The sequence below is a fragment of the Carcharodon carcharias genome, chromosome 2 (genome assembly GCF_017639515.1).
Source record: "Carcharodon carcharias isolate sCarCar2 chromosome 2, sCarCar2.pri, whole genome shotgun sequence".
Classification (NCBI taxonomy): Eukaryota; Metazoa; Chordata; class Chondrichthyes; order Lamniformes; family Lamnidae; genus Carcharodon; species Carcharodon carcharias.
Genome location: NC_054468.1, coordinates 192,545,260 through 192,567,549, shown reverse-complemented (window position 1 = coordinate 192,567,549; position 22,290 = coordinate 192,545,260). Strand labels below are relative to the sequence as shown.

General features: G+C 41.1%; 1 protein-coding gene across 2 annotated transcripts in view; it reads left to right on the top strand.

The window, feature by feature from the left end:
* Nucleotides 1-1,299: 1,299 nt before the first annotated feature.
* Nucleotides 1,300-22,290, top strand: part of eprs1 (glutamyl-prolyl-tRNA synthetase 1) — a 73,117-nt gene continuing 52,126 nt past the window's right edge. Inside the window, exons 1-3 of one of the 2 annotated variants that reach the window (XM_041217187.1) lie at nt 1,300-1,466; nt 12,272-12,356; nt 19,607-19,706. In XM_041217187.1, the coding sequence (XP_041073121.1) occupies nt 1,424-1,466; nt 12,272-12,356; nt 19,607-19,706 (228 nt within the window). In that variant the 5' untranslated portion in view covers nt 1,300-1,423. The remainder of the gene's footprint in view (nt 1,467-12,271; nt 12,357-19,606; nt 19,707-22,290) is intronic. The other variant, XM_041217198.1, reaches the window with a different exon arrangement.

Sequence of the window (22,290 nt, the reverse complement as noted above, 5' to 3'; positions counted from 1 at the left end):
GATTTGTCAGCCCGCAGTCCCAACAATTTGCTCAATACCACTTTCCTGGTGATTGTAATTTTTCCGAGTTCCTCCATCCCTTCCATTTCCTGATTTACAGCAATTTCTGGAATGTTACTTGTGTCCTCTATGGTGAAGACTGAAGCAAAGTACCTGTTTAATTTATCCGCCATCTCCCTTCTTTCCATTATTAATTTCCCGATGCACTCATTAATCCCCAATTGCATAGTTAAAGAGCAAAAGATTGTGGTTAGAACAAGTAATGTCCACTCAGACTTCCTTCAAAAGTCTAAAGCAGTGTTTTTCAACCAGGATTCCCTGGAACCCAAGGATTTCCTATGCACCCCTAAAGGGTTTCATGTGATTTTTCAGGTGATTTGAAAATTGTACCAAACTTTTCAAGATATATTGTTCTTATATTTAATGAAAAATAATTGTTCATTCAATTGGGTTTTACTTTGTTTTCATTTTTGTTTTATAGTTAATATATTTTATATGTATATACAGTGGGAGGGAAGGAGGAGGAGCGGACTGAGATTCCGCAGAATTTCACAAAACATTATAGGGTTCCTTAATAAAAACATTGAAAATCACTCGCCTAGGGTGTATGCCATCAGATATATGACTTATTCTTTTGATTTGTGTCAATTTTTCATAATTCAATTTAACAACCAATTATTGTATATCATCCTCTAGTAAGCCTGCATTTCACTTCCAATTTATTTGTTTGAAAAAGCTAAATATTTAATACTTCTTTCATAGTTTTATCCTCCATAATTAGATTTTTCCTTCACCCCTGGAATCCTACCATCATTTTTTTCATTTTGTTATTTTCATTATAACATTTTGTGTTACTAATTGCTAGTCCCTTTCAATGTTTCTTTCTGCTGCTAATTTCAAATTTATCATATGCAGTTTGGAAAACAGAAATCTGTTTGCCACTTGCTTCTGTGATTTATTGTTGCAAATATCCGCTTTTAAGAGTTACAAAGATGAACATCAGGAAGGAGTGATCCAGGCGCCCCCTGCCCTCTCCAGCTCAGTCTGTCTGGCTTGAGGCTTGGTAAATACGTGGCAGTTATGTAGAATATTGTCCATATGGTGACCTCTGTGCAAAAATGAACATTGGTATGAATAGGTTTGCATTGTTTTTCCTTAAGTACCCTAGCACTGATTTGAACAAATTAAATTGATCTTTTTCTTACACCAGAACTACTTTAATTCCCTGAGATGACTGAGCAATGTGTGTCATGAGGAATGTGGGGTAAGGATAAGGGGTGGTACCGGAAGTGAGGGGAGGCTTTGGTGTGACACTCGGAAGTAGTGCCAGTACCACTTCATCGTGGGAGCGAGTTTGAGTGAAGCAGTTGAAGAACGGTAGTGGTAGCTGTCGGTTGGGTTGCAGTTATTAACAGGACGGCAGATGGCTCTGAGTCTGTCAGTGAATGTCTCCAGCCCTTGTTTAGGTAAGTGTCCGGTCGGGTAAGCGGCCGGGCTGGCCGAGGGGAGTCAACCCTCTCGGCCCCCCACAGCACACGGCATTGCATCATGTGTGGGGCAGACTGATCTTGGAGCCTGGGATTAGCACCCCTGCAGGCATGTCCTGGGGGAGGGGACTCTGCGTTTTAATATACAGAGTATGGCGAGCTTTGAACTCTAATTACTGTCAGTTATTGACAATTTGTGTTCATCTTCTGACATTTAAAAAAAAACAAAATTGTGTGACCCCTCGACAATGTTGAAAGGAAGAAATATAGGGTCATGTTTCGGGTACAGTCCCTTCGCCGGCATTTTTATTCTACAGTATTTGCAATTTTTTGCCTTGTTAATTTGGTTTCACTTTCGCTGTTTCTAACTATCCTAATATTGGAGTTAATATTTCTGTAGGAAGTTCTTTTAAATATGTAAAAACAGTAGTGTTATACAATGAATTTTGTCCATTGAATTAGCTTTGCACTTTTGATAATTTTCTGCATTGATTGAATTCTTGCTTCACAGTGCTTGTTTTTAAAGTGGTTTGTTCTGGTAAAATTATTTCAATCTGATTTAAATGCTTTAAATTTCAGTTTAATTATTCCCCCTCAAAATTATGATTTCAAATTTTACTGAAACCAATTGAGTTTACATAAATTTTTTTAAGGTGGGGTGATGTGGTGCAATTTATATTCTGGAGGTATGGCAGCCATGGTTTGAGCTATGCAGACTAATTTTTAATTGGACGATGAATGGGGTGTGGTTTTGAATTTAAAAAAAAAATTGTTGCTTTTAGCATGAAAATTGCTATTATTAAGTCTGCCCTGAAAGAGTGGTGTGGCAGTGATTTTTTTTTAATTCGCTCATGGGATGTGACTGTCCCTGGCAAGGCCAGCATTTATTGTACATCCCTGATTGCCCTTGAGAAGGTGGTGGTGAGCTGCTTTCTTAAACAGTTACAAGCCATGTAAGTGCTATTAAGGAGGGTGTTCCAGCATTTTCACCCAGCGACAGCGAAAGAACGGTAATATATTTCCAAGTCAGGATGATATGTGACTGGGGGGTGAACTTACAGGTGGTGGCTTTCCCATGTTTCTGCTGCCTTTGCCGTTCTAGGTGGTAGAGGTCACGGTTTTGGAAGGTGCGGTCAAAAGAGCCTCGGCGAGTTGCTGCAGTGCAGATGGCACACTCAGATGATGGAGGAAGTGAATGATTGGTGGTGGATGAGGTGCCAGTCAAGAGAGCTGCTTTGTTTTGAATGATGTCAAGCTTCTGAGTGTTGTTGAAGCTGCACTCATCCAGGCAACTGGGGAATATTCCATTGCAGTCCTGTGTTTTGCCTTGTAGAATGTGGACAGGTTTTGGGAAGTTAGGAGGTAAGTTACTTGCTGCAAAATTTCCAGCCCCTGACCGCTCGTAGCCACAGTATTTATCTGGTTGGTCCAGTTCTGTTTCTGGTCACTGGTAACCCTCACGATATTGATGGAGAAGGGTTCAATGATGGTAATGCTGCTGAATGTCAAGGGTAGATGGTGAGGTTCTCTTATTGGCAGTGGTCATTTCCTGCCACTTAAGTAGCAAGTAAGATGCATGCCACATATTGGCCCAAACCTAAATGTTGGCCAAGTTTTGCCATATACAGTTGTAGACTGCTTTATTATATGTGGAGTTGTGAACACTGCAATCATCAGCAAACGTCCCCACTTTCTACCTTATGATACAGGGAAGGTCATTGAAGCAGCTGAAGATGGTTGGGCCTGGAAAATTACCCTGGTGAACTCCTGCAGTGATGTCCTGGGGTTGAGATAATTGACTCCTTAAGACCATCTTACTTTGTCCTAGGTATGACTTTAGCGAGTGGAGCGTTTTTTTTCTCTGATTCCCATTGATTCTGGCTTCTTGGTGCCATGCTCAGCCAAATGCTGCCTTGATGTCAAAGGCAGTAACTTTTGCCTCATGTCCTGAATTTGGCTTTTGTCCATGTTTTAGACCAATGCTGTAATGATGTCCAGAGTGGATTAGTCCTGGTGGACCCAAATTGAACCTTGGTGAACAGGTTATTGCTGAGTAAGTGCTGCTTGATAGCACTGTTGACATCTTTCATCATATGAACATTCAAACCATATGAGCTGTTCATCCTCTTGACCCTGCTCTACCATTTATTAAGATTGTGGCAGATCTGATAGTAAGCTGAAATCTTCATTCCACCTATCCCTGATAACCTATCATCCCCTTGCTTACCAAGGATCTATCCACCACTGCCTTAAAAAAATGGTCAAAGACTCTGCTTCCACCACTTTTTCAGGATGTGTCCCAAAGGCTCGTGACCCTCTGAGTGAAAAATGTATGTCTCATCTGTTTTAAATGGGTGGCCCCTTATTTTTAAACAGTGACCCCTAGTTCTAGATTCTCCCACAAGAGGAAACATCCTCTCCACATCAACCCTGTCAAGACCACTCAGGATCTTGTGTTTCAGTCAAGTTGCCTCTTACTCTTCTAAACTCCAAGCCTAGCCTGTCCAACGTTTCCTCATAAGACAACCCACCTATTCTTGGAATTAGTCTGGTAAACCTTCTCTGAATTGCTTCCAGAATATTTATATCTTTCCTTAAATAAGGTGACCAATACTGTACACAGTACTCCAGATATGGTCTCATTATTTTTTTTTATTCATTCACGGGATATTGGCTTTGCTGGCTGGGCCAGCATTTATTGCCCATTCCTAATTGCCCTTGAGAAGGTGGTGGTGAGCTGCCTTCTTGAACCGCTGCAGTTCATGTGGTGTAGGTACACCCACAGTGCTGTTAGAAAGGGAATTCCAGGATTTTGACTCAGAGAAGTGAAGGAACGGTGATATGTTTCCAAGTCAGGATGGTGAGTGACTTGGAGGGGAACTTCTGGTGGTGGTGTTCCCAACTATCTGCTGCCCTTGTCCTTCTAGATGGTAGTGGTCGTGGGTTTGAAAGGTGCTGTCTAAGTAGCCTTGGTGAATTCCTGCATTGCATCTTGTAGATGGTACATGCTGCTGCTACTGTGCATTGTTGGTGGAGATAGTGAATGTTTGTGGATGTGGTGCCAATCAACAGACTGCTTTGTCCTAGATAGTGTGCAGCATCTTCAGTGTTGTAGGAGCTGCACTCATCCAGGCAAGTGGGGAGTTTTCCATCACAAGCCTGACTTGTGCCTTGTAGATGGTGGACAGGCTTTGGGGAGTCAGGAGGCAAGTTACTTGTCACATGATTCCTAGCCTCTGACCTGCTCTTGTAGTCGCAGTATTTATATGGCTAGTCCAGTTCAGTTTCTGGTCAATGGTAACCCCCAGGATGTTGATAGTGGGGGATTCAGTGATGGTAATGCTATTGGACATCAAGGGGTGATGGTTGGTTTGTCTCTTGTTGGAGATGGTCATTGCCTGATACTTGTGTGGCGCAAATGTTGCTTGCCACTTGTCGGCCCAAGTCTGGATATTGTCCAGGTCTTGCTGCATTTGGACATGGACTGCTTCAGTTTCTGAGGAGTCGCGAATGGTGCTGAACATTGTGCAATCATCAGCAAACATCCCCAATTCTGACCTTATGATGGAAAGAAGGTCATTGATGAAGCAGCTGAAGATGGTTGGGCCTAGGACACTACTCTGAGGAACTCCTCCAGTGATGTCCTGGAGCTGAGATGGCTGACCTGCAACAAGCACAGCCATCTTCCTTTGTGCTAGATATGACTCCAACCGGCAGAGACTTTTCCCCCTGATTCCCATTGGCTCCAGTTTTGCTAAGGCTCCTTGATGTCACACTTGGTCAAATGTCGCCTTGATGTCAAGGACAGTCACCCTCACCTCGCCTCGGGAGTTTAGCTCTTTTGTCCATGTTTGAACCAAGGCTGTAATGAGATCAGGAGCTGAATGGCCTGGCGGAACCCAAACTGGGCATCAATGAGCAGGTTATTGATAAGCAACTACCACTTGATAGCATTGTTGATGACCGTTTCCATTGCTGATGATGGAGAGTAGGCTGATGGGGTGGTAATTGGTTGGGTTGGATTTGTCCTGCTTTTTGTGTACAGGGTATACCTGGGCAATTTTCCACCTAGCTGGGTAGATGCCAGTGTTGTAGCTGTACTGTAACAGCTTGGCTAAGGCCGCGGCAAGTTCTGGAGCACAAGTCTTCAGTACAATTGCCAGAATATTGTAAGGGCCCATAGCCTTTGCAGTATCCAGTGCCTTCAGCTGTTTCTTGATATCACGTGGATTGAATTGAATTGGCTGAAGACTGGCATCTGTGAAGCTGGGGACCTCCAGAGGAGCTGCGATGGATCATCCACTCAGCACTAGTGCTCTGTACAACTGAAGCTTAATCTCCCTACTTCTGTATTCACTTTCCCTCACAATAAATGATTACATTCTATTAGTTTTTCTAATTGCTTGCTGTATTTGCATTCTAGCCTTTTGTGATTCATGCACTAGGGGACTCAGATCCCTCTGCACCTCAGAACTCTGCAATCTCTCACCATTTAGATAATATGCTTCTCTTTTATTCTTCCTGCGAAAATGCACAATTTCACATTTTCCCACCTTATACTCTATTTGCCAGACCTTTGCCCAATCACTTAACCTATCCATGTCCTTTTGTAGTCTCCTTATGTCACTGAGATTCAATTACAATGGTAATTGACCAGATTGAATTTGTTTTGCTTTTAGTGGACAAAACGCACCTTGACAATTTTCCACTTTGTCAAGTAGATGCCAGTTTTTTTAGCTGTACTAGAACATCTTGGTCAGGCATGTGGCTATTTCTGGTGCACTACAAGTCTTCAGCACTACAGCTAGTATGTTTTTGGAGCCCATAGTCTTTTCTGTGTTTAATGCACTCAGTCCTTTTGTGATATCATGTGGAGTGAATCTTCCAAACTGCAACCTGTACCACCTAAATAGATAAAGGCAGCAGATGCCATGGGATCACCACCACCTGCAAGTTCCCCTCCAAGACACATCCCATCTTGACTTGGAACTATATCGCTGTTTCTTCATTGCTGAGTCAAAACCCTGGAACTCCTTTTCTAACAGCATTGTGGTTGTTGCTACAACACGTGGACTGTAGCAGTTTAAGAAGGCAGCAGACAGCCACCTTCTCGAGGGGAGTTAGGGATGGGCAATAAATGCTGGACTAGTCAGTAATGTCTACACCTCATGAATTAATAAAAAAAAAAGTTGGCTGAAGATTGATATGTGATCCTGGGGACCTCAGGAGGAGATGGAAAATCCACTTGACGTTCCTGGCTGATGGTGGTTACAAACACTCCATCTTCGCCTTTTGCAATTGTGCGCTGTGTTCCACCGACATTATGAATGCAGACATTCATGGAGCCATCACCTCCTATTAGTTTAATTGTCCACCACCATTCAAGACTGGATGTGGCAGGACTGCAGAGTTTTGTCCTGATCTGTTAGTTGTAAGATTGCTTGGCTCTGTCTATAGCATACTGTTTATTGTGCATGTAGCCCTTTGTTGTAGGGTAGTTCTCCTGGCTTGGTGGTCATGATAGAGCGAGGGATATGCTGGGCCATAAGGTTACAGATTGTGGTGGAATAAAATTTTGATGCTGCTGATGGTCTGCGGGGCTTAATGGATGCTCAGTTTTGAGCTGCCAGATATGTTCTGAATCTATCCCATTTAGCACAGTGTTAGTCATACACAATACGATGGAGCATTTCCTCAGTGTAAAGACAGAGCATTGTTTTCACAAGGACTATGCTGTGGTCATGGACAGATGAATCTGCGACAGGCAGATTGGTGATAATGAGGACAAGTAGTTTCTTTCCTTGTTTTTTTAACCACGCAGGCTCAATATGGCAAATGTTATGTCCTTCAAATTTTGGCTACCCTTGGTTAGTAGGCCAATTGTTGATGGGCATTGAAGTTATCTGGCCCCAAGTATGTTCTATGCCCTTGGTACTCTCAATTCTTCAAGTGGTGTTCAACATGAAAGGTTACTGATTCATCAGTTGAGGGAAGATGATGAGTAGTAATTAACAGGCAGTTTCCTTGCCCATATTTGATATCATGGGATTTCATGGGGTCAGGAGTAAATGTTGAGAACTCCGTGCCATTTTTTTCCTTGCTGTAATACCACTATGCAGCCGCACCTGGTGGGTTTGTCCTACTGGTGGAATGGTGATGGAGGAGTCTAGAATGTTGGCTGAAAGATATAATTATGTGAATATGACTGTTAGGCTGCTGCTTGACTAATCTTTGAGACAGCTCTCCCAATGTTGGCACAGGTCCCTACTTAACAAGGAACACTTTGCAGGGTCAGCTGGGCTGAGTGTGCCTTTGTACCCAGTGTCTAGGTCAATGGTGGGTGGTCTGTTCAATTTTATTCTTAAACTTTTATTGCTCTTTGACACGACTGAGTGACTTGTTAGGCCTTTTCGGAGGACGTTTAAGAGTCAACCCATTGCTGTGGGTGTGCGGTCACACTAGAGCAGACTAGGTCACCATTATTGATTGTAGATTTTTGTTTAATTTAATTTAAATTCCCCATCTGCTGCAGAGCATTAGTCCAGACCTCTGGATTACTGGTCCATTCACTTTACGTGGGAAGGATTAAGGGGGACCTTGGTTAAGGAAATAGGGTGGCAATAATGAGGAAGGAATGGAAAGAAAGGGGAGAGAGATGGGATGTCTTTGGACAAGCAAATCCGAAGGAATGACGGGCAGCGATGATGGTTTGCTCGTTGGGACTGGGTGAGATAGACCTGTCATTGTATCAGATTCTTCCGAATTCTTTATGGCTAATGTTGCAATGCAGTGCTCTAACTGTTGTAATTCAGCACAAAACTGAGCACTCTGATATTAAACCCACATTTGTTGATATGAGTACTCTATGCACACTTTGCATTGGGGTTGGGATGGGGGAAAGGCTCTCTTCTCTTTGACTTCTGTACCCATATACTCTGCACAGCTACATGGGGTATGGCCCTATAGGGTGAGAGCATGCATTTCATATTGAGTAAGCTGCAATTCTATTTCTGAATTTTTCAGCGATTTGCTTTGGAGATTATTGAGCAGTGTGATGTAATTTTGTGAATGTTGTGAGTTTACGCCCACCCTCATGAAGGTGGTGTTTTCCTGGGTATGGTTCTTGTGCCGACTGCCCATCAGCTCTGTGCCTAAAAACCATTCTTCACAAGTTAGCTCTGTGGTAAATCTCAGCATGTCCTTGGACTGAGGCTTGATATTTTTACACCAAACCGTATTAACGTATGTGTCCATATGTACACTCTCCAGCAGGGGTTAGTGATGAATGGGAGTGCTGACTGGTTTTTCTTCTAAACATTCCTATTGTTGCTTACAGACACTAAAACCAGTTTTCACGAACACTTGATATCAGCTGAGTCAGTGTGAATTAGGCTTCAGGATCAACTCTATTGGGCAGTGTAAATACATTTATCGCAGGTGGGGACAGAATTGACTTTATCCATCAAATATGGAATAGTCTGCTGAGAAATTCTTTGGTCTTACACTTTCATTACGTCCTTTGCTTTTTGCTGCACCACGGTACATTTTGGGAATCTAAGAAATATTGAAGTTCTACCTCTACAGAAACTTTGGTTGAATGGGAAAGTGACTAGTTTAGTGAAACTCAAACCATCTTGGTACCTTGGTTTTTTTGCTATATTTAACATACCATACAGCACAGGAGTCTTAAATGCCTGCCTGATGCTAGTTGATTGCTGAAAGATGGTGCTTTCAAAGCCCCAGTGTTTTAAGATTTACATTTTCAACAGTGTTCCTTGAAATTGCATGATAGTGCATTTCTTTTGGAAATTCAGATGATGCAAACTAAATACGTTGCTTAAGAAAATACTTAGACCATTGACTGGAGTCTATTTCAGTTGGTTGTATCTGTGACTTGAATTGAAGGGGTTTATATTCATTTAGATTTCACCTGTAATGTTTAAAGTTTTAAGTTTTAATAATGGAAGTTTGTGTGTACATACTGGTGTCTCACTTTTTGTTGGGATTTATGTACTTCAAAGCATCTGCATGATGTTTTATGCAGAATATAATGTGATGCCAATGGGGAGTGTTGTTGTAAGCCAGCTTTTCAAAGCCAGCTATTCCAACATGTAATGTAGGAAGAGAGACCTGATTAAAATGTCTGCTCCCAGCCTCCCTCCAAATTAATGCATATCTAAGAGTGACTAAAAACTGTTGATTTTATGATGAGCTCTGTGCTTGACAAAAAGCTTGTATTTGTGAGATATCCCTTTAAATTTAAAGTGAAACTAAGATAATTCTATAAAGGGAGGTGGGGGCTAATTGGATTTCCTGGTACTGACAGCACTTCCAAAGCTAGACTCTGATTGAGGTTACCTCGGGGATGAAAGCTAGGTTTAAAAAAAGACTAATATAAGTTGATGGGGGCGGGGTGGGTGTCATTTTTCTATCTGTCATTCTGCAGCGGGGCACAGTTGTGGAACTGGGGTGTTTTGGAGAGGCAAGCAAACCTCTTTTCTGTTTGGCAGCAAAAGAAAATAGAAATTCAGAGGTTCTTGGTGAAGCAACGTGCAAACTAGCTAAGAGGGACTGAATCCTAAAAGTGGTGTGACTAGCTTCGGCATGCTAAAGAGCTGAATGTTTGTATCAGGTGGCCAGACCATGAACCGGATGTTGTTGGTTGGTCAGTTGAAAAGTAACTCTGCAAAGCTAAGCCATCAGAATTGTTGCGACTCAAAGGAGAGAGGGTTTATAGATGTGTACCTTTTCAGTGTTAACTGTATCCGGGGATGTCTGATGGAATAAGGCTACCAACACGAGGGCCAAATCCATTGAGTGGGAAAAGTGAGAGATTCTATGTACCGGAGGCAGAGTTAAAGAAATTGAATCTGCACTTGGCGCCACATCTGAGAGAGCTGTGAAACCGATCTGTGTTGTATCAATTTATTTAAAGAGAAATTCATTGTTTCTGTTGAAATACCATCCTTTTGTTTATGCACACTTAATAATGAAGTTGATTTTGGGTTTGACTTACAGTAAAAGTTTTAAAAAGTCAAATCTTATCCATTGATACCTTCGTTGGCATGTTTGGAGATTCCTTTCTTGTTATTGGTCTCTACGAGGGTGGTAACAATGTACAGAAGTCTATTTTGTATTACATTTACTTTATGCCAATTTATAATATAGTACACTACTATTTGCTTTACTGATTACATGCAAGCATTGAGTTCATGAGAGACTGTATGCAAAATTCCCGATTAATGGATTTTTGATTTTTAAATTGAAGTTCATTACTTGACTCTTTAGCTTGGAAAAAATCTATTCTTGGATCCATTATCAACATTCCAATAGTAGAAAAAAACCAAACTGCCTTAGGCTTTTCTATCTGAAATTGGTGATTAAATAAGTTTAGCTGGCCATTCTTATCTCTCCCACATCCTATGATAGTCATATTCTACTTGGGCTGGCTTTTGAATGATACTGTGGCATTGTGTAAAGAAAATCTAAATGATCCAATTCTAAGTCTTTCAACCTGTTACGTTGCAACTGAAATAGATCTTCCCTAAAAGTAGTAAGAGGCCATCAGTATTGATTGTGGGAGCAGCCAGTCTAGCCGCTTTGATTAGTAGAATTGCTGCAGTGCAGATGAGATGCACACTGTCAAGGTGAGGTGCGACTGAAATATCATGTACACCTCTGATCCTTGACCTATCCACTGAAAAGTTAGAATGAGGTGACTGCTAGTAAATGGTGGATCCTCTATTGTACATACCTCCTAATGCTGTCTAGCATCACATGATTGGTTGGAAAGGTCAGTGGGTTATATATTATTTTAGGTGACATTTCATCTTGCATCCAATCTGCAATGCAGCAATTCCACTAGCCAGTAGAGCTAGGCTGGATGCTGAAATAACCTAGCATTTCTGTTTTCACTTTTAAAGCTTAAGCTCATACTTTGTTTGATGTACAACTTAAATCTCTTAAAATCTTCCCATTCCTGTGGCTTTGAGGATCCCCTATGTTCCTTTCCTAACTGAGATATCAGGTGAACTGTTCAAGGCCTATTAAAATACAGTGTGAAATTATGGAACTTCACATCCTTGTCACTTTTTAGACAAAAGTAAACTTGAATAATTTTGCTGGAAAGGAGCAGGAACAAAGTTTTGAGGGAGGGTTAATCATTTTATTTTGAAATGCCAGTACAGCTGAATTTGCAAGATTGATATGGGAACCATTGCTCAGAACTGAAAGCATTTTTGAAGTGTCATATCCATTTACAGCCCTTCAGTAATTTTAAAATCAGTCAATTTCTATACAATTAAAATCCATTTTTATAAATATATTTTAAAATGCCAAAATAAATTTCTGGTTGGGGCTCGCAGTTGTCACTCTGTTCACTTTTAGGAAAGAAACAGCAAACCTTTTATATGCAGGATTTGTAAAGAAACCATTTTTCCAGATAAAGGGAGGGGAAGGTTTGTGATAGTAAATATAGCTTTAAATCTCTGTTAAGCACGAGTTAATTTTAGTGTTCAAATCACACTATTGCAAACATTGACCAGAAGAATTGAGTATTGAGGATCAGGGAATTAATATTTAATTTTCTGTAACTTGTGTAAATTGTAATGCAATGTAGCCATATCAGCTATTCATTACAAAAATCATTGCATTTGTGCACTAAGTATGGTATTGCCTACCGATGTGATTTTCTTACTCTAGCATTATGCTTTTTGAATGTGTAGAAAGTTACTTCACTCAAAGTGGGTATTTAATACAAAACTTAAAGTTCTTCTCTTTTGTAGGTGCATTACTAACTGTGGAACACATCAACAATTCTGTCAGTGTACTGATTGAAGCGGGTAAAGAGAACATACTGCGAATTTCTGAGTAAGTATCCCAGGAAGAGAAGACTTGGTTGCTTCTGTTGCTGCCATTTTAGCTGAATGCGGCAGCCTGGTTGTTTAAACATGGGACAGTCACCACTTCAGGGTTTAACGGTCAATATTTCATTCTTCTGGAAATTATGGATTACCTCTTACAATAAGCTGAACTGTTGAAACATTGGTGAATTCAAACCCACAATATGGTTGTCTCTTCACTACCCTGTGAAATGGCCTAGCAAGCCACTTCGTTTTCAAGAAGGCACCTTGCAACCACCTTCTCAAGGGCAATTGGGATTGGGTAATAAATGCTGATCTTGACAGCCAGATCAACATTCCATGAATTAATTAAGAAAAAAAAAATACTGGTGGCCTTCCAGGGGATCAACTCTGGTTCAATGAAGTGTGCAGGAGGGCATGCCAGGAGCAGTACCAGGCATACCTAAAAATGAGTTGTCAACCTGGTGAAGCTATAACACAGGTCTACTTGCATGCCAAGCAGCATAAGCAGCAAGTGATAGACAGAGCTAAGCTATCCTACAACCAACGGATCAGATCTAAGCTCTGCAATCCTGCTACATCCAGTTGTGAATGGTGGTGGACAATTAAACAACTCACTGGAGAAGAAGGCTCTGCAAATATCCCCATACTTAATGATGGAGGAGCCCAGCACATCAGTGTAAAAGGTAAGGCTGAAGCATTAACTATGATCTTCAGCCAGAAGTGCCAAGTGGAAGATCTACCTCGGCCTCCTCCAGAGTTCCCCAGCATCACAGATGCCAGTCTTTAGCCAATTCGATTCGCTCCATGTGATACCAAGAAATAGCTGAAGGCACTAGATATTGCAAAGGCTATGGGCTCTGACAATATTCCGGCAATAGTACTGATGACTTGTGCTCCAGAACTTGCGCCCCTAGCCAAGCTGTTTCAGTCCAACTACAACACTGGCATCTTCCCGGCTATGTGGAAAATTGCCCAGGTTTGTCCTGTACACAAAAAAAAAAGGATAAATCCAACCCGGCCAATTACCACCCCATCAGTCCAGCATCTCCAAAGTAATAGAAGGGGTCATCAACAGTGCTATTGAGCAACATTTGCTTACCAATACACTGCTCACTGATGCCCAGTTTGGGTCCTGCCAGCGCCACTCAGCTCCTTACTTCATTACAGCCCTGGTTCAGACATGGATAAAAGAGCTGAACTCCAGAGCTAAGGTGACAGTGACTCCCCTTGACATCAGGGCTGCATTTGACTGATTGTGGCATCAAGGAGCCCTAGCAAAACTCAAGTCAATGGGAATCGGAGGGGGGTCGGGGGGGGATCTCTCTGCTGGTTAGAGTCATACATAGCACAAAGGAAAATGGTACTGGCTGTTGGTCAGTCATCTCATCTCTGCAGGAGTTCCTCAGAGTAGTGTCCTAGGCCCAATCATCTTCAGCTGCTTCCTTCCATCATAAGGTCAGAAGCGGGGATGTTCGCTGATGATTGCACAATGTTCAGTACCATTTGCAACTCCTCAGATACTGAAGCAGTCCATGTCCAAATGCAGCAAGACCTGGACAATATCCAGGCTTGGGCTGATAAGTGGTGAGTAACATTCGCGACACACACAAGTGTCAGGCAATGACTATCTCCGACAAGAGACAATCCAACCATCACCCTTTGATATTCAATGGCATTACCATCACTGAATTCCCCCACTATTAACATCCTGGGGGAACCATTGACCAGAAACTGAACTGGACTAGCCATATAAATACTGTGGCTACAAGAGCAGGTCAGAGGTTAGGAATCGTGTGAGTAGCCTATCTCCTGACTCCCCAGAGCCTATCCGCCATCCGCAAGACACAAGTCAGGAGTGTGATGGAACACTCCCCACTTGCCTGGATGAGTGCAGCTCTCACAACACCCAAGAAGCTTGACACAGTCCAGAACAAAGCTGCCCACTTGATTGGCACCACAACCACAAACATTCACTCGCCCCACCACCGACACACAGTAGCAGCAGCGTGTAGCACCTACAAGATGCATTGCAGGAATTTACCAAGACTCCGTCAACAGCACCTTCCAAACCCACAAACACTACCATCTGGAAGGGCAAGGGCAGCAGATAGATGGGAACACCGCCTGGAAGTTCCCCTCACCATCCTTACTTGGAAATATTTTGCCGTTCCTTCACTGTTGCTGGGTCAAAATCCTGGAACTCCCTTCCTAATGGCACTGTGGATGTACCTACACCACATGGACTCCAGCAGTTCAAGAAGGCAGCTCACCACCACCTCAAGGGCAATTAGGGATGGGCAATAAATGCTGACCCAGCCAGCAAAGTCCATTTCCCATGAATGAATAAAATAAAATCACCATGCCTTATACTTTCTTGTTCTGTTTGCCTTTATACCTATCAAAGTTCCTTCAAAAGCCTACTCAAAACCTGTATCATTGTCTGTAATTGGGTCACAACTTCAAATTTCTTTACCACTTCCTGCTTAATGTCTACTGCTGTAAAGCATCTTGAGGTGTTTTGTGAAAAATGTGTTCCATAGATATAAGCTGTTGTAATAACTGACAGTTGCAACTTTGAAGGAATAATCATTATTCATTTAACTGATTTTTAATTATTAACAAGGACAAGAGTGCACAAGCTTAAAATTAGAGCTTGGCCATTTAGGAGTGAAAGGAGGAAGCACTTTTCCACACAGCCCAAAATGTTTTGGGTTCCAAATCAATTGAAACTTTCAAGATTGAGATTAATGGATTTTTGTCAGTGTGAGTATGAAAGGATATGGAACAAACATGGTTAAATATACTTGAAGTATCGATAATCCATAATCTAAGTAAGTGATAGAATAGTCTCAATGGCCTAGTGCTGTTCTGATATTTCCATAGTTTTTGGTTTTTAGTAACAGCATCTTTTTAACAATGAGTATTTTCAGTGCTGAACCAAGTGCTACAGCTTTAGAGCGGACTTGATTTTAAAAAAGGTCTAATTTCTACCTGACTCAGAATGTGCTAGCAGATGTAGTGACATTCCTGTTTTCCCCAATGATTTGAGGTTACAAAAGTTAAAACACAACCTCAGGTAAGATTTACTTCTTGAACATTTAAGCAAAGCAAATTAGTTTTTGATTAAAGGAGAAAAAGAACGTTGCACCTAATCACTCTGTTGAATTTCAGTAACTGGCATTGAAAACATTGGCAAAGGCAATTGGATGCGATCATAGAGATTTTTGAAATTGTGAGCATGTCCTGAACAGAAGATATTGGATGTATTAAAAATTTAAAAAATACTAGAAATGCTCAGCAGGTCTGCAGCATCTGTGGAGTGAGAAGCAGAGCTGATGACCTTTCATCAGAACTGGTCAGATCATCGACTTCAAAAGTTTACCCTGTTTCTCTCTCCACACATGTTGCCAGACCTGCTGAACACTTGCAGCATTTTCTAATTTTATGTTAGATTTGCAACATCCACAGTATTTTGCTTTTGGATTAGATATCAAACATCTGTGTTATAAAACTGATGGTGCACTATCGATGCTGGGGGCACAATGGTTAATACAGCATTTAAAATTGTCCTTGAGACAGACCTGATTGTTTGTTTTCATATTTCTATTATAATGAATTGAAAATGCAAAATCTAGAATTGTGCCAAGGAGTATGGACTTCACTTCTATGGTGAAACTGGAGTTGATCTTAGAGCATAGAAGGTTAAGAGGAGGTTTAATAGAGAAGTTCAAAATCATGAAAGGCTCTAATAGAGTAAATAGGCAAGTCTGTTTCTAGTGGCACGAGAGTCAGTAACCAAAGGACACCGATTTATGGTAGCTTTTTAATCAGAATGTCCACAGTATTTTACAAGGGGTCTCATACAGAGCAAGAGTTGTGAATGTGAAAGTTTGGGAGCGCTTTTGGAAGTGTCCTTGTGGTAGTAAGATTGAAGAGAGTTGCAAAGTGCAGGTGAGTGATAACTAAAGTCTGAGTTACTGATGGTGGAGCAGAAGTAATGGGGGTGGGGGGGATGATGAGTAGACCAGAGTCAGAAGAATGAAGGTGCACTGTATAGAGCTGTGAGAGACAGTGAGATAGGTTGAAGTGAGACCATGGAGGGATTTGTAGAAAAAAACAGAGCCTGGAAATCTAGGGAGCTTGAGAGTGAGAACTCACCAGAGCTTGGCATGGACAGCTGTGAATGAGACTTAGCAGGATTTACAGTCAGTGGCGTTTTGAATAACTTCAAATTTATGCATCGCAGATAGTGGTCTGGAGAAATTTTAGGAGGGAAAACAACTGTGTGTTTGAGGGTTTCATTGACAGATTGGGTCATGCAAAGGTGGAAATGGGTGTTTATGAAAATTGAAATAGGCATTCATAATGATGGACTGGATGTGACCTTTCAAACAGGGCATTGTGGTCACACATTGCTGTAAACAGTCTGACCAAGAAACAGGGATGGTGAAGGAATTGGGGTATATGTAGTGGGGGTGGGGACGCTAATGTGGACATCTCTGATGACAGCTGAGTAAAATGGCTTTGATTATGCTAATATTGAGCTGGAACAATAGGCAGTTAGTAAAACAAAAGTTGTATAGTTGAGGATGGGGATGGATAGCTAGACCCAGGTATTATACACATAGAAGCTGATCCGATCCTTACAGATTTTTAAGAATTATTATTTATCCTCTGGATGACTGATCAGCCTGACTTTCATTGTCTATTCTTAGTTGCTCTGAAATTGAGAGGTCACTTCAGAGGGCAAGTAAAAGTCAACCATGTTGGTGTGTCCCTGGACTCACGGATTGGCCAGATTGAGTAATAAAGGCAGCCACTTTCATGGTCGGATGCTGATACCAGCTTTTCATTTCCAGATTTTTTTAAAAACTGAAATAAAATTTTCAGTTCACCATTGTGGGATTTGAACTAATGTTCCTTGGATTTCTAGTCCAGTAACACAACAACTACACTACTGTGTCCTTTCATGTTATTACGAAGTAGATGACAATTAGAAGGGAGCCAAGGATGGAATCATGGAGCATATCACCAGAGATATGCTGGCCAGTTTGGGGCAGATGGGAATGGAACCATGAAGAGAAATTGTGATGGGAAAGAGCATGGAGTAATTGCCCATCAAAATTGAAGAGGTTGAGGTTTAATCACCCAGAGGTGAATTTGTTCAGGCCAGAATTGGTATAAAGATGGGACAGAAACCAAACTGAAGAGGGGAAGGTATCAATTCCAGGCGAAGTGATAGAACAAGTGGATGTAGCAGCAGGAAGAAGATGGCCTCAATTTTGGAGCCAGAAGAAATGCTTAATGAGGACTTAGCATGAGTGGTAAAGAATCAGGTGCCAAAACGAGGATAGTGCTGGAGTAGTAAGGGAGCAGGCCAAGATGGCAACCTGGAGATCAGATCCATATTATTCCCCGTAACAATTTAACAGTCATGAATCATCATGGTGAGAAAGAATGCACATCAATAAACCAGGTTTTGGTCAGATTCTGGATGTCAGTGGACCTAATCATCCAGATGGGATTGTTGGTTTGAAGACACCTTTTTGGAAGATTAAAATGGAAGCCAGATGGATGAGAGAGGCAGGGGAGCAGCACCTTGATCCTCAGGCAGATATACAGTGAGTAGTGACTTTGGTTTAGATTTCTAAATTGTGAGGTAAGCTATATGTAGCTAAGCATTTGAGTCAAAACTTGAGAATGACTGTTGAAAAGTTAAAGGCTGCCTGTTGTTCAGTGTTATCTACTGAATTCCTAATCCATACAATTGACTCACCTTCAATGTACCATATTTTTGACCTTCATTGTAATCAGTTGTATTGTAAGTTTTTAAAAATTCTTTTCATGAGGTGTGAGTGTCATATTTGCTCTTGAACAGAATGGCTTGCTAGGCCATTTCAAAGGGCAGTTTCAACCACATTGCTGTGGGTCTGGATTTTCAGTTTTTTGTCAGCTTTCAGTTCCAGATTTTGTTAATTGAATTTAAATTGCAATAGCTTCCCCGGTGGGATTTAAACCTGTGTCCAGAGAGCATTAGCTGGGCCTCTGGATTATTGGTCCATTGACATTAACCTCTATGCTACCATCTCCCTGTACTGTGCTGTACCCCCCTCAGGGAAAGTTGATTTTTTGGAGTCATAGCTGACATCTCCTTTGATATCTTTTTTTATTCGTTCATGGGATGGGGATATTGCTGGCTAGGCCAGTGTTTATTGCCCATCTCTAATTGCCCTTGAGAACATTTAAGGGCAGCTAAGGGTCAACCACATTGCTCTGGGTCTGGAGTCACATGTAGGCCAAACCAGGTAAGGACAGCAGATTTGCTTCCCTAAAGGACGTTAGTGAAACAGATGGTTTTTTACGACAATTGACGATGGTTTCATGGCTTTCATTAGAATTTTAATTCTCGATTTTATTTTTTTTTACTGAATTCAAATTTCACCATCTGCCATGGTGAGATTTCAACCCGGGTCCGCAGAGCATTATCCTGGGTCTCTGGATTATGAGTCGAGTGACAATACTGCTACTCCGCCACCACCTCCCCTTCAATTCCTTCTGTACTGCTAGCCTCCGTCCCGCGCACCTCTTCTCCCCCCCCCCCCCCCCCCCCATACCTACTGATTTGCGCCCATGTTCTCTTTATGCTGCTTCATGTCCTTGATGACTACTTATTTCACCTTACCAATTATGGTCTCATTTATTATTCTATAGAATGGGTATCTAAACTCTCTCCCATGGGCCAAGTGTGTTCTGTAGGCTTTGATGCTCTAGTTGATGAAACTCAGATGACAACTTTGTATTTGTATTTAAACTTCTTTTCATTTTTGCCCAGTTTGAATTTTGTATGCCTTGAAGTTTGGATAGAGTTGCTTTTGGCACAATTACCTGATGAATAAATCCTAAATTAAAGCACCAAACTGTTAGTATTTATAGTGTGAGGTATATGAAAACTAATGGGAACATAGATTTCAACTTTAAATGAAGTTTACAGGGACTCATGTGGCCAAATGCTAAAAAGCTTGAAGACTACTGATCTATAGCTACCAGATAGTTGGTAAATTTCAAAAGTACCTTTTGATTTGACTTGACACATACACATAAAATAATGAACCACTAATCTTTTCATACAGCTCCCTCACTATTGATATCATCTGTGCTCAAAATCACTCTTAATCATATATATAGTATATATATAGTAAACAGTTGTTAATTACTGTGTTACCACTACAGTATACTCTATTTTCAATCTTGCAGAGATGTTGCCTTTAATGATGTGAATTCCATTGTCCGCTACCTGGCTCGGGTAGCTACAGAAAATAAGCTCTATGGCTCCAATCTGCTAGAACGTACTGAGGTAAGAGTTTGAGTCTCTGTAGGGTGACAAAATGATTGATATATCACCTTGAATATCTTATGCATGCAGCCAAAGCTGTATTAAATCTCTAGGCATGTCATGTCGTTTGGATCAAACGTGACCAACCTGGAGGATGAACTGAACTGCCTTTACATGAGCACATTCTTCAACTGAAAACAGTAACTTCTCTGAATTGGTAGGCTTTTCTGCATTAATTTTAAACCTGGTAGCAGCAAAGAGAGGGTATACATTCTCAGGAGCAATATTTTTTCAATGGAAATATCTGCTTCTTATAGCTATTTTTGATGGCTATATTTGTTTTGAATTCCAGCAAATTTTGGCTGCTGGCTAATTGCTGCTTGTATTTTCAGATGATAATTTAATCATTGTTTAATCATATTTTGTCATTTTTAATTTCCCTTTAAGGTGGAAGGAAATAACTTGTTTTTACTGGCCTTTCACCTTTTTCTCACCACTGTCACTGGTATTTACAACCAAATCAAAAAGATTTGTAGAACCACAAGCTGCTTCATTTACTGGTTTCCACAGCCGACCGTATTGTGGAAGTGACATTTTGAAAATTAATAACATGGATAGATTTTTTAATGAATGTATGCTTTTTTGCTTTCTAATATTTATTCCAATAATGTTCTACAGAAAATGTTTAACTTTGAGTTTCCTTATCAGACACTATCAAAACAAAAATTATTTGTGCCTGACTAAACTCAAAAAGTTAGAATTCCAATTGAAAGACAGATTTTGCTACAAGGAGACCACCTTGGCCCTGACATAACACCATCCCATAGACAGCACTGGCCACCAGTAACAGTAGTGAGACAGAAGTAAAAGCCTAAGCCACACAAAACCAATCTCTTCTAGGAAACTGTGGAAGGGCAGTTTAAAAACAAGCCATTTCCTTCCAGTGTCCTTGCTTTGCTGGACTTTGTACATTATCAGTATTTCTAGCAATCCATTGCTTGGCAGCTGACATCATTATCCTGCACTTCGTCTATACCTGTTTCTTTCCTCTCTTTACCCTTCTTTCCTGTCCCTCTTCCACCCCACATGCTATGCTGTTGTTTCAGCTTCTCTTGCTGCAAGTTTCTTTCTCCCTAAATTGAGTTAATCACAAGCCTATAAAAAAGTGATTTCCCCTTATTCTTCCAACCCATGCACTATTTCTTTTGTATTGATACTCTAAAGTCCTGTTGTTAACTCTCCAAGTTTATTTGAAGTGCTGTTTTAGTACCTAATCACAAGTATGATTTTTAGATATGATTGTTGCCTTGATTTTATTACCCATGTTGTCCACCTCGAACCCTGAGCAATGAATTGTTGTAATTTCCTTTGACAATGTCTGGCTTTATGCATTTCTAAACCATTTACAACAATGTGGTTTCCTGCTGTTGCCATCCAGTTTCTCTTTAAATCACTCTGACTAGTAGTTTATCCATTGTCTTTTTTTCATCTCATTAGGTCTTGTCAATGATTTCTTCCACTTTCTCCAATGCTATCTGCTTTTTGGTTCATGGTTCCATTCTTTCTACCCAGCTGTGTAGTCAGTGAACCGCCTGCAATGTTCCCTCTTCCTACTTCTGCATTATTACTTCAAGGGTCCCCCAAGGATCTATATTTGGCCCCCTCCTATTTCTCAGCTACATGTTGCCCCTTGATGATATCACCTGAAGACACAATGCCAAGTTTTGCACGTATACCAAGACCACCTGGTACTACCTCACCATCACCTCTGATTTGTTATGCTACTCTTTTTATTCATTCTTGGGATGTGAGCATCACTGGCAAAGCCACCATTTTTTGCTCATCCCTTACCCCTTGATCAGGTGGCTGTGAACTGCCTCCTTGAACTGCTGCAGTCCATATGATGCAGGTGTTCCCACTATGCTGTTAAGGAGGGAGTTTCAAGATTTTTGATCCAACTTGTCCGATATCCAGTATTGCAAAAATTGAAGCTGCTTCTAATAAAAGATTGAGAAGACTGAAACAACTATCTCCAGCTTCCACCACAAACTCCATTCTAGCCACTGATGCTATCGCTCTCCCTAACTGCTGTCTGAGGCTGAACCAGACTATTGCTTCCAAGCCATCCTATTTGACCCTGAACTGAGGTTCTAACCCCTTATCCTTTCCATCACCAAAGCTGCCTACTTGCACCTCCATAACATTTGCCTGTCTCTGTGCTTGTTTTAGCTCATTTGCTGAAAGCCATATCCATGCCTTTGTTGCCTCTAGACTCAACTATTCCCAAGTACTCATTATATAATACAATATAATTAATTCCAGTTATCTGTGAGTGAGCATGAGAAATTGCTGAAATATCAGGCAGTTTACTTGGGGAATGGAGGGAATTAATTTACTGAACTACTGAAATAGCATCCCATTGAAGGTGTGAATTTGAAATGTTTAACATCAAAGAACGCCAAACAGTGCAGTTAAATCATATGCAAATATTTTTCACAATAGGTCTGCAAGACTCGGAAGCTCACAGTGATATGACCATTGCATTGTCATTAAAATCTTTTTTTCTATATTTGTTAGCTTCATTTGTTTAAAGAAATCCAGCAGT